Source organism: Agelaius phoeniceus, chromosome 8, assembly GCF_051311805.1.
Source record: "Agelaius phoeniceus isolate bAgePho1 chromosome 8, bAgePho1.hap1, whole genome shotgun sequence".
NCBI classification, from domain to species: Eukaryota; Metazoa; Chordata; class Aves; order Passeriformes; family Icteridae; genus Agelaius; species Agelaius phoeniceus.
In genome coordinates, this window is record NC_135272.1 from 21,186,349 (window position 1) to 21,198,939 (window position 12,591).

General features: G+C 41.2%; 1 protein-coding gene across 1 annotated transcript; it reads left to right on the forward strand.

Moving 5' to 3' along the window:
* Positions 1 to 1,357: 1,357 nt before the first annotated feature.
* Positions 1,358 to 12,340, forward strand: GCLM (glutamate-cysteine ligase modifier subunit). Its single transcript, XM_054638733.2, has 7 exons — positions 1,358 to 1,678; positions 4,252 to 4,317; positions 4,676 to 4,760; positions 5,495 to 5,551; positions 6,758 to 6,960; positions 8,439 to 8,553; positions 10,262 to 12,340. Exons 1-7 carry the CDS (start codon positions 1,559 to 1,561, stop codon positions 10,429 to 10,431), a joined length of 816 nt encoding a protein of 271 aa, XP_054494708.1. The 5' UTR covers positions 1,358 to 1,558; the 3' UTR covers positions 10,432 to 12,340.
* Positions 12,341 to 12,591: the final 251 nt, after the last annotated feature.

Below are 12,591 nucleotides of genomic sequence, written 5' to 3' on the forward strand. Positions count from 1 at the left end.
TTTTCACTGCCATAAATTTCTATTAGACAGAAAGATTTATGCTATATACTGTTTGAAAACCTTCTGCTATCTCCGAGTTTAACCTTCTTGCACAGATCTATAACCATCAAAACTTCTGAAATATCAAATAATAAATTTCACCAAAAGAAAAGGCCTCTGCTGGAAGGCCAAAAAGCTGATCAGAAAGCCCTAACAGGACATTATTCATTATTAGTAAATATGGGCAAATACAGAAACATAAGCTTCACAAGCTAACCTTGAGACTGGAGAATTAACATTTGGGCCAGGTTAGACATTCTGGATTTTTATGCTGAAAAAAACAAAAACAAAATTATTTGCTTCTCCAAATAGGCTGGCATTTCTTTCAGTACATTAATTTCCACATGCTCTGTAACCATACAGAATTCATGAAAACATTTCCCAACATGAAAAATTAATCAGATCGCAAATATAAAGAACATTTAAACTAACCTTCTGTACCAGAAAGCGATCAGGCAGTGCTTCAGAGTGACAGAAGTTATGCAAATTGGTTCCCTCTACTAGCACAATACAGCTTGAGGAAGAAAAATCTATTAGAAACACAATTCAAATTCCCAAGCTGACTGCAAAATTAGAATTTGTGGCTCACTGTTCCATTTAACGTGAGTTACGGAAGAAAAAAGCCACCCCCCTCAACTCTCCAGTACAGAAGGATTTTGGTCAGAGTGTGGTGTTCCAGAAGTCTCCTCATCTTAAAAAAGAAAATACTCCCAAACCATAATCCTTCAGGATTTACCCGGTGTGTCTTCACTGGAACCAGCTGGTGTAAAACTGGAGTGCTGCCCTGACACTGTTTCAGCCAAATGCAAACACAGCCAGAAGGGGCAAGCATTTGGATGCTTCTTCTGGGCCTTTTAGCTCGGTGTCTGTCAATGACTACCTGTTAGTGGAACGCGTCATGAGCACAATTCAGATGGTTCCTCTCATTTACTGAGCCTGAACAGCAGCCACAGCCCGGCGCGGCCGCGGCTCGGGGGGTGTTACCGAACCCGGGCCGCTACTACCGGGCAGCGCCACGTGTGCCTTGGGTACTCCGTTGGGCGCGATGCCGGGTCGGGCTCCCGCGGCCGCTGGCCCTCGGGCCCGGACCGACACACAGACCCGGGACCGACACACAGACCCGGGACCGACACACGGACCCGGCCCTGCCGCGGCGCGACGCCCCCCGAGCCCGGCGGCGCCGGGAGGCCGGCCCCGCCCCCTAATGGCCCCGCCCTCTGCCGGGCCCCGCCCCCCAGAGCCCGGCCCCACCCTCCGGCCGATCCCCGGAGACTCCGCCCGGCGTACTGCGGCCCGGCCGCCGCCAGGGGGCGCCTGCCCGCGGCTGCCCCGCGCCGTGAAGGCAGCGCGAGGCGGGGCGCGCTCCGCTCCGTGCCGCTCCCGCGCCGGGCCCGCCCCGCCGCCTATTGTCCCCGCGCCGCCCCTCGCCCCGGTGCCGGTGCTGAGTCACGGCCGGCACGGCGCTGCCCGGGGCCGTAGGTGTCGCGGAGAGCCCCCCGGCCACCGCCTGAGCAGCGCCATGGGGACCGAGGGCGCCCGTGCCCTGCTGGAGCGCGCCGGCACGCTCACCCTGCAGACCGGCAACCTGCTCAATTGGGGCTGCCTCCGCAAGAAGTGCCCGGCCACCCCCGGCGAGGAGGTGAGGGGCGGGCCGGTGCTTCCCTTCGGGGCGCTCGGCGGAGGCCAGCCCTGGGGCGAGGGGCCCGGGCCGGGCCGCGGGCGGGCTGGCGGCTGAGGGAGCGCTGGGTGCCGCTCCCCGGCGGTCCGAGCGCGTCCGGAGCGGGACCCGTTCCGGCAGCGCACGGCTGGCCCGGTGCCCGTCACGGCGAGGAGGGGCTCTGGCTCCCGAGCCACCCGCTTGCCGGTGCCCTCGGGAGGCGCGAGATGGGAATGGCAGAACAGAGTTTTGCTTGTTTGTTTTCGTGCGTTCGTTGTGTTCTGCCCTGTTGGGAGGCCGGGGCCCCCGGAAGCACTTTGCTCTGAGAAGGAGCGAGCCCAGCCTTCTGATGCCGGGAATGAAGGATTAAAACACTTACAAATATAAGTGCTGTCTGTAATGGCAAAGGGGATCTCTTATACTGTACTAGTAAGATAAAAATATGCATAGGTACGAGCTTGCATTACAGATGATGCAAGTTAATTTAATTTCTTCATAGAGGCAGATCTTGGGAAAAGTAGCAGTTGTCTTCTTTGAAGCAGAGAACTGTCATTCTTTGTTAAGAAGTTGAAAAGAGCTTTTTAATCATCACGTTAAAAGTATTGCCTTTAGCGGTGTGTGTCAATATTTAGAATAGTTCTCATAAAATGTCTGGAGATGCTGTGGCCATGAACTTCAGAACCACCATATTTGCTGTTTCGTCATGGCACAGTAATCTCAGAATGGTCACTTAATAATGAGAAAAACGATGGGTTTGGCTGATTATTGCTATGTAGTCACACTAGTGATAACCTAGAAGTTAGTTGGTTGCATATTAATCATGCACAAGCAGAAGAAAGGCGGCAGGGAGGATGATGTAACAAGAAGGAAGAATTCATCATACTCTTGTTGAGCTGTCATGTGGTTGTAACGTGACCACATAACGTTTTATTTGGCCTGGTTGCTTATTAAACATTCTGTGATCTGTGTGAAATAGGGCTGGATTCTGTAACGAAGACATAGCTGTGTCATGCTGGGCACCCTTGTGTGGGTAGTTTCTGGAGGGCTGTTAAGTAGAGTGGCCAATGTGCATAACTAATAGTTAAGGTACTAAAATTCACTTGTTTACAGAGGAATCCACTGGCTTTCCAGAGTTGGTGTACTTCCAAAAGCAAATAAATGGGATCATTTGCAATCAGCTTTTAACTCCTCTCTTTGGGGTAGTCAGTTCTCAGTGGCAGAATGTAAGCTAAAATTTTGCAAACTGTGAATGCCAGCGTTAGGAGATGCAGCTGTGTTGGGAAAAGCTGATCAAAGCAGTGGAATACACTGCTCTTTCCACATGGCCTGAGGGCAGGGGAGTGGTGTGCTTGGGAGTCAGAGGCGGGTGCATAGGAACCGCAACAGAAATATGTCCTGTGGCAGCTGCAAAGCAGCAGCATATAAAAATTTAGTACTGGCTCACTTGCCCTCCGAAAGGAAAAGATAACAATATAAATTGTATCAAAACAGGATTAAGATTTCATTAAAGGGTTATTGTGCTTAACTATTTACTGGGATGGTCAATTCTTGCCTTTTGGGTCCAGGGGTTTTTATAGTGTTTTAAATGATGGAAGGAACGTATAGTATTTCTGTTCACAAAGTATTGTTCCTGTATTGTGTCTGATATCAGGCAGGGATGTTGACTTCTAGTTTGCGCATGGTATTAGAGCTCTCTTGAGTTGGGTGTCATGGGAAATGGCTGCTTACTAGTACACAGAGTAGGTATGCACCTAGTTATAAAATACACTGTGGAAAGTGAGGTAAAGCAGCAGCTGGTGGAAGTGCTCCTACCTGTGGCAGGTGGCAGTCAGACAGTACCTGTGCTTAACTCCTGGGGTGGATCAGAGGGAAGCTACAGCACTGCTACAGCTGCAGCACTGGTACTGTATAAAATTAGTTAGCTGGTTTAATAGTTATGTCTTACTATGTTCAAGAAAAGCCATTATCAGAATCTTAGCCGAGTTTATTTTGCATCTGTGGATGAAGGAAAAATGCAAGTGTGGCATAGGATCTGTAGGTTCCCCCTACAGTGATGGAGGACTTAAAAGCATTAGTGGTTTTGCTTAGTGGAGTAGGTGGGCAGTAAATGGGAAGGGTTGTATGCATCCTAAAAAGAGAAGGAATTAATACAATGAGTATTTAGGGGCTGATTGTCAAGTCTCATTTCTACAGTGTCAGGGCACTTACACTCTTATCTGACTGCTTTCTAACTTAGGAATTTCTGCACAAAAAACCCCAAGCCACCCCATGTCTTAGTCCTTGTTTGCTTAGCATTGTACTTTCCTTTTAAGATGGCATTGGTCTGAGAAATAACTACAGTACTTGTATTACTGCTAAAACTCTGTGGAAGAGGAGAGAAAAATATGTACGTAAACCAGTTTGAGCAAGTTTCAGCTAGAAGCTGTGAAGGAAGAATCTTCTGTGGGGTGGTGTCATTAGTTCAGCTGTGCAGTCTCTCCTGCCCATCTCTGTACTGTTGTGTTTGTGTGTGGTTGGAACACACCCACGCTTCAACATGAAAAAATGTTTTGTAGGTGCGAGACTGCATCCAGAAAACACTGACTGAGTGGAGCTCAAAGATCAGCCAAGACCAAAATCAGGTAGGAGAGGTGTTATGCATCTTATCCGTCTTCCATGTGAAATCAAAGACATAGAGAGTTGGTTACGCTTCTAAAACTTACTACTGAATCTTGTTCCAATAATTCTAAGCAGTAATTTTTATTTTCTATATTAGGGTCATATAAGGCCTTTCATATACTTTCATTATTTTGATGTCCCCTCAGTGATCAAGAAGCCTTGGGTTTACTTGCTTTCTGTCTTTGCATTTTTCTACTATTTTTGTTTCCAACTGCTTTTTCTTTTTTTTTTTTTTTTTTTTTTCAAATTACCTAAAAACATTCTTCAGGAGCTTACTGTCTCCTCTTGACGTTGCTCCTAAGTCTCATGTACTTACTACAGGAAACACTGGAGGTTCTGGAGTGTTCTGTAGCTCAAGCTATAGAAAAAATAAATCCTGAAGAAAGGGATGAGTTGAAAGTATCAGGTAAGAACACAGTCAAAAATCCAGTGTCATGGAAAGGTTTCATATGAAGTCATTAATAGGATATTCATAGATGGGGTTTTTTTGCTTTCTTTTATAATTGCAGAATCAAATTACACTGTTGCACACTGTTGTTCTTAAACATTGGCTAAGAAAGACTTGAATTCATATTTCAGATTTTAAAGCAGCTCAGCATTTTTCTAGTTTAACTTGCATCACCTCAAGATATTTTAAATGTATTTCGTGAATCTTTGACATTTTTGAAGCAAAATATTACAGATAATACTGGAATTAAGAAATAGCATTGGAAGCACATTTATTTGCATAATTTTTCAGGTTGAATATGATGAACTTGAAGGAAGCAGTCCAAACTAACTCTAGTACATTCTGAGTCTCAGTAAGTTGTGAAGCAGTCTGTTTGTACTATTACATTTGTTGTTCTTACACAGGTTGTTACTGTTACTGCTTCACATCTTGATGCTTTACAGCTTACTCCATCATCTAACTGGATGATTTCTTGTTCCGAGACTGCACAACATCGAAATTTAAGAGAACAGTGTCTTTATTGGGCAGGCACCTTTCAATAAACTGGGTTTTTGAATTTTTAAGCAATTGGTATATGTTTTAAAAATCTTCTACCCAAAAACTCATTAATAGTGACTATAGCAAAAGTAAATGGCTGTATATTAGTAATACCTGGCTTGTTTAGTTATTGATTACAGTTTGTTTGAAAATAGCAAAGCTTTTCATCGTTGGATCAAATTCTTCATCAATCAGAGACGCAGTTGACCTGGGTAAGTGTGGAACTCAAACTTAAGTTAGGATTTCCTTTTTACTCTAGAACTTAGATGGAAAAAGTTCTAATGTTATTTCTAAGAGGTGTATTTGGTCACTGTCACAAGTATATCCTGTTTTCCTATTAAGAGAGACTTAATCAAGTCTATTTGCACAGTAGCTCCATCAGTAAACTTATTAAATGGATCACTGTGACCTTGGATCCACAAACTCAAATCTGATTCCTTGCTACAAGCAGAAGCAAGTTTCTGTTCTTTCATACAAAACTTGGTAAAAAGTAAATAGCATGCGAAGCTATTTTTTAATAGCAGTGATACAGCCATTCTTGCCAGTTCTTGTTAGTTGCATTTAACATCATGAACTTTGCTACTGACTGAGTAGTCTTTCAGAGATTATTTAGGAAATAAAATAATGCTGCAAGTAGCTGGTGAAATAGTTAGGTTTTACTGAAAATGCCATACAGTGTCTCTGCATAAAGTTCTGTTGGCCTTAGGTAGCAGTAATTGTGAGCAGCAATGAACTTTACTGTTTTGGAAGTTTGTTGGGCTTAAGGGGTGACCAAACAAGAAAGGGCCAGATACCATTACTCTCTATTGATACCCCAGATAATAGCTTATTTATTGTAATTTTTACCACCATTTGTCAAACGTACAATAATGGACTCCTCCTCTTGAAGAAAATAATTAGCTCAGCAGTTCTACTCCATTCACTGTGCTTAAGAGGCCTCATGACTTGCATTTTTCCTAAAGCTCAGTGAGACTCCAAGACTTGCACTTTTCTAACTCCTCACACATATCAAGTAGTTTTCCTAACCCATGTCCTGTACTTCAGTTACAGTTCAGAGTGAAAGCTACAAATTTTAAAAGAAATGGAGAGTGAAGAAATAGAGACTTGTTTATCATCAGTGTCTTCAGAGAAAAATACAGTTTTAACATTAAAAAGGAGGAAAAAGCTTCATGCTTTTGTTCATTTTCTGATTGTTTTGGTTTTTGCTTTCCCAAGACCTGAAACTGAATCGTGGTCTTCACCTGTATTCTTGAATCTTTGCTAAAAAGGTTGTGTTATTATTCTTGACCTGAAGCTCTTCTTGAATGAAGAGCTAGCAGAGTGAAGCAGGAGGCGTGGTTTTTGCTAAATTTGAAGAGTCATGCTGTTTATGTTCGTATCTGATAAAAGATTTTGCAGTGTTTGTTCTTTTTCCTCAGCGTGTTCTGCCCTTGGAGTTGCTCAGTTAGACTCAGTCATTATTTCCCCACCTCCTGTTGAAGATGGAACTAACCTCTCCTTGGAATATTTGCAACCTTATTGGAAAGAACTTGAAAATCTAGTTCAAAACAAAAAGATTGTTGCCATAGGTGCCTCTGACCTAGATAAAACACTGTTAGAGCAGCTGTATCTGTGGGCACAGGTGAGAACCAACTTCCTACTCATAGCATTTCTTAGGACAGAGTAACTGCTTGCTTTCTTGGCTGACACATTGTTACAAACTTCTGTTATAAATGGTTTTTATATAAAATATTAATTAGCCCTGTTATTTTCAACATTTTGTGTATGGTCACAAGATGGGGGAGGCTCAAATGTGACTGTTGTTTGTTCAGTGTTTGTATGTACTGACCAGCAACAGCTGGAAATCACAGGTCTGTTCAGAAGCAGGTTCTTTGAAGTACTGAGGGTTTGAGGATTGAAGAACTGGAAGTTTATACGTAGGAAGGAGTACAAACTGTACTCTTAAACCTTCAGATTTATTCCAGTGACTATGAAAATGTAGCTGTTTTCATTTTAAGCTGTGCTACAAAGGGAAGGATTTCCCCTTGGAGAAATGATGTTTTAATGGTAAGTGTAAATGTAGAGAGGAAGTCAGGCTCTGAATGAAATGGCACAAGACTGTCACAAGAGTGACACAGCACCATAAAGTGGGTTGAAAGGTCATTTGGTTCCAAGCCTTCTGTCATGGACAGGGACACTTCCCAGTTGACTACGTTGCTGAAAGCCCCATCCAACCTGGCCTTGAACACTTCCAGGGACGGGGCAGCCATCCAGCACTTCTCTGTGCCCTCAGCACTGTCACATTGAAGAATTTCTTCCTAATAGCTAAGCTAAGCCTGCCTTGTCAGTCTAAAGTTATTCCCCTTGTCTTATCACCATATGCACTTGCAAAAAATCCCTCTCCAGCTCTTTTGTGGCCCCTTTAAGGTACTGGAAGGGACTCTTAGGTCTCTCTGGAGCCATCTTTTCTCCAGACTGCACAATCCCAACTCTCTCAGCCTGTTCCCATAGGAGAGGTGCTCCAGTCACTTGATCATCTTTGTGACCCTCAGTGTTTTATGTACACTGATAGAGGGCAATAACAGGATTTGATGACCATCTGCATGGTGATCATGAATGCAGTTTGTGAGGAGAAAGTCATTGGAAGAGCATCCCTTTTAACTTGATCTGAATCAAGCACTTGCCTGAAGGCATGGAAGATTGCAAATTAATATATCCCTAACAAAAGTGGGTTTGGATTTTTAAATTTGAAGTATTTTTCAAACTAACATCCCTATAATGTTTTTACTAGAGGTGAGGGGAAGTAAAGCTGCTGCTGCTGTTTCGGGAGTACAGCAGACAGAAAGCCAGAGTGCAGTGAGTTTGCACTCATCTTGATATGGAAGCACCTGAAGTTAGATCCTACTCCTGTTTTGGGCTGTGTGCTGCAGGGAATTGCAGGTGTTGCAGCTGCCTACATTAATTAATCATGCAGAATTAATTAGCCTTGCTCAGACTTCAAAACAATGGTCAAAGGCAAATTGTTCAAAGCAAAATCTCTGTTGTAATAGAAGATGTGAGAGAAACAGCTAATATAAGTACATTAGTATTTTTTTCTTATAAAAATATTTTGTTACTCAGGTGAAACCAAGTAGTAACCAGGTGAACCTAGCTTCCTGTTGTGTGATGCCACCTGATCTCACAGCATTTGCAAAAGAATGTGACATACAGCTGCTAACTCACAATGACCCCAAAGGTAAGACTTCTCTGATTAAGTTAACAGAAGACTTCTAAATGTATTTATTCAATAGAAAATCAGGAATAATCTTTTCCTGAACTTCTGGGTTTGTTATATTTGAGGCCTGAACCAAGGATTCTAAAGGTCTCTCCTTTATAAAATATTTCTGTTACGTTAGTGCTGTTGCTTCCTCCCCTCCCCCCCACCCCTTCTTGAAACAGTCTTGCAGCCTTGGATAATTTCTTGAAATACTTCTAATCAGAGAAAATAAAATAAATAGAAGAACAACCTACTGAGCAATTTGTAGTACGTTTATTTCTAAGAAATATGGAATTCAATGTATTGCTGAAGGCCAGTAAATGACAAATGAAAGTGTACTTGCCTGGAACTTGTGAAATAGATTAGATAAAAATATTAATGGCCAGTTGATTTTTGAGTAGTTTGGTAATATTAGATCTGTAAAATTATTATGCTTTAAGTGGGATTCTTTCCAAGTCTTGACTTCTTAAAATAACATCATTACAAAAAGAGTTGAAAATTCTTCACTTTTTAATGCAATGATTTATTTGCTAAATGAATTAAGAAATTGGAGGCTTTCCTTTGAGCTGTATAACTGAGTTACCAGTTCTCTACAATACTCTGGAATATGACATTCATTTCTCTCAAACATCATCAGTCTTCTTCACTTAAGAACACCTTAAGAGTGTTGGACACTTTAACACCTTGTTGGAATAATAAAAAGTCTTAAACAATATCTAGTTAAGTCCTTCCCTACATTCTTGGTCATGATTAATTATACATGATGATACTTTTCCTTCCTTCTCCTTTCTTTCCCCTTGATCCCAAAGAAAAAAGTATGTGAAGTGTTTCTTATTAAGTATGTACTTCATAGTACCACTGTTAGAACTAATGAATTTCATCAGTGCCTGAGCAGGATTTATCACTGCTCTGGCAGCATGCAAGATGAATTTCTATTCAATCTGACAATTTCCATTCAATTTCTATGTCCTCTGAAGTCCAAATGCAACTTGCATTTTAATCAATAGTATCCACTGAAAGTCATGAAATTAAGGAGAAGAGGATTTGATAGAAAACAGCGCAAGTTGTGATTCCTTTATGTGTTGTTTGCTCAGCCTAACTGTTCTGTAATAGTCAGCTGAAGAGTATCGAGACTTTTTGGTGAGCACTCCTCACCAAAGACATTGTTCTTTTGATGAACATTCCAGAGGATTTGTGCTTGCCTTCTTTTCTTGTTTTGTGGCATTTAAGCCCATTTTTCTTAAGGCTTTCTGGGCTTATGGTTATTATGAGCTCCCTTATGGGAAATACTATGAATGTTGACTTTGCAGTGACTGCAGAGGTAACTCTGAATGCTCAGTACTTTGCTGATTTCAGCTTTACTCACCTCTGTTTTGTCTAGCTAGCTTCTCAAATCTAATTTTCTTTTTCTCCCACTAATGACTCTGCTGATCAACTCAATTTGATATTCCTGAGTCTCGGTTAGTTTTGTGCGAAATACTCAATGTTGCAAAAAAGTGTCCTGGAGATTTATTTTGTGAGATTCAGCTGCTTTTATCCTAAATGCATTCTGGAAGAGTGGATCTGAGGGGTATATGGTACCACTTAAGATCTTGACTGTAGGAAAAGGCTTTTCTTACTAAGTGTTGCTTTTTGCAGCTGTTTACATGATACTGTTTTAAGCACAAATATCCCTTTTTAACTTCAGAATTACTTTGTGAAGCAAGTTTCCAAGAAGTTCTCCAGGAAAGCATCCAGAACATGAAAGCCAACAAGTGGATTCCTTTATGGCTTCTGCGGTATTCAGTCATTGTTAAAAGCAGAGGAATTATCAAGTCCAAAGGCTATATCATACAAGCTAAAAGAAATGCATCTTAAAACACTGGTTTTTTGTTGTTTTGTTGTTTTTTTTTTTTTTTGTAAAGGCTGTTTAAATTTCTTTGGGATGGGGGAACATTGCATTTTTCATAGAAAGATTTTTACAGCATTTATAATGAACTACCAAAAGTTGTAATTATTCAGTGTGATGTCAGTAGGAGTGTCTGTAATGTTCTAACACTATTTTTCTTAACTATTGATGGGTTCATTCAAAATATGAAATATTTTGGGGCTTTTTTTATTGAAGATATCTGTAGAGTAACAGTTTAAAATAATTTCCTTTTTATGACCAGTTCACTGTAAAAATTATCATTATATTTTAGCTGCCATTAGGTAGCATGGAGAAACATATATTTTTGTTTTTTTAAAAAACAAATTTCTCTTAAATCATACTTACCTGGTGAATACATTTCAAGCATTCAAGGACTAGCTTTTATAGAAAATTGTCATTTTTTAATGATTCAATACCCCCAAAAATTAAGCTGTTATCTCATTACTTGATATGTATATATAGTCAAGTCAGCTATTTAATTTGTGGGCATGGGAAAATTGGTTTATTTTTAATAGAGTGGAAAAGACTCCTATGATTTAGAAGAAAAAGCATCTTCCAAATTACTTTCTGATTGTTACTTGAATTGCTTCTGGCTTCTTTGTGCCTCGATACGCTTCATTTAGTGTTCACACAAGTGTGATGGCATTTTTACTGTTTGAAATAGAAAATGTATTAATAGTGAATGTTTAAAATAAGATTTGAAAACAAGCTATGAAGAAATCTGTTCATCAAAAATTGTGCCTGTCTCCTTCTCAACTGTGGCTTGTTTTTTTGATAATTGTGAACTACGCAAGCAATTAGCCAAGTAGAATAGACAGGAGTGCTGATGCTGTTCACCAAAATTAATTCTTCTTGTGAGGTTGCCTGGGAAACTTGTTGCTTGAGTGCCACTCAGAAAAGATGAAGCAAGGCTTAGCCTGAAGTTAGGTATCTTTCTGATTAGCAGCAGATTAGCACATTGGCTTTTTAACCCCAGAGAGATTGCTGATTAGCTTAGCTAAGGCAAAGCTTTTGGTTTAATGTAGTCCTTCTGTCAAAAAGGCCTTTCCCTTTCCTTGGCCTTTAAATGAGAGTAGATACCTAAAGTTCAGCTTGTAGTTTAGCAGGAATTTTGATACCAAGTGTCTAAAACAGTAAATTACATTTTGATTTCTGACAGGGGCATGGCCTCATACTGGTGGTAGTCATTAACTTTGTTGTACATATTTTGAGATTTGAACTGTGAGGGAATGAATTTTCACCAACGTCTTTCAAATTCTTCATAGAGGCAGCAAGTGGAATTTGAATGCCTGTAGGTAGTGCCTGGAGTGTCAGCTTCCTATAATCCATTCCACTACATTTAATGATTGAGGTTTTTCAAGGTACCTTAGTCCTCAAATATTGTTTTTGTAGTGGCAAATAGCCGGAAATTTTCTTGGCTTCTTCAGTTCTCTTGACAAATGAGAGAAACAGGGAATTGAAACTAGTAATGCATCAATAAAAGTTTGGATGTTTTTCTCTTAATAAAAATGAAGTGGTTTTTTTAATGTTGGGCTAGTGTGCATCAGAGTTCAAAATTACCTTAGTTTAATTTTAAACTTCCCTGCTAGCTCTGTGCTGTGTGCTTATGATTTAACCACTGTCTGTAAGCTCTGTGTATTTGACTGAATCTGTCCCTTATCAGACTTGCATGTGTGCTCAGTTTTTTATATTGAAATGCTACAAACAGGAACTGTGCTAAACCGATGTAAAGGCTGCTCTAATGGGATGATTTATTTCTTTTCTGTAAACTGCTAATAGTTTGCTTGCTGTAGAAAAGTACCTTTTAAGACGTGGCATTTCTAGAGTCACCAATAGCATAACACTTTATCAAATTACCACATTATCTCATTCGTTTGGTTTGCATCAAGATGGGCGAGAGGGGATTTCCTTCCATGAGAAACCTGAAAGTTTAACTAAAATTTGCAACCCCCGTAGGCATTTTAGTGCAGCATTGTACACTTTTCCAAGTGCCTGCACGCCAGGACTCCACGGGGAGGCAGGCGTCGCGGGGCCGCCCGGACCCTTCTGGCCGCGGCGGTCCCGGAAGGGCGGGCGGGCGGCAGGAAGGAAGGAAGGAGGGCAGGGCG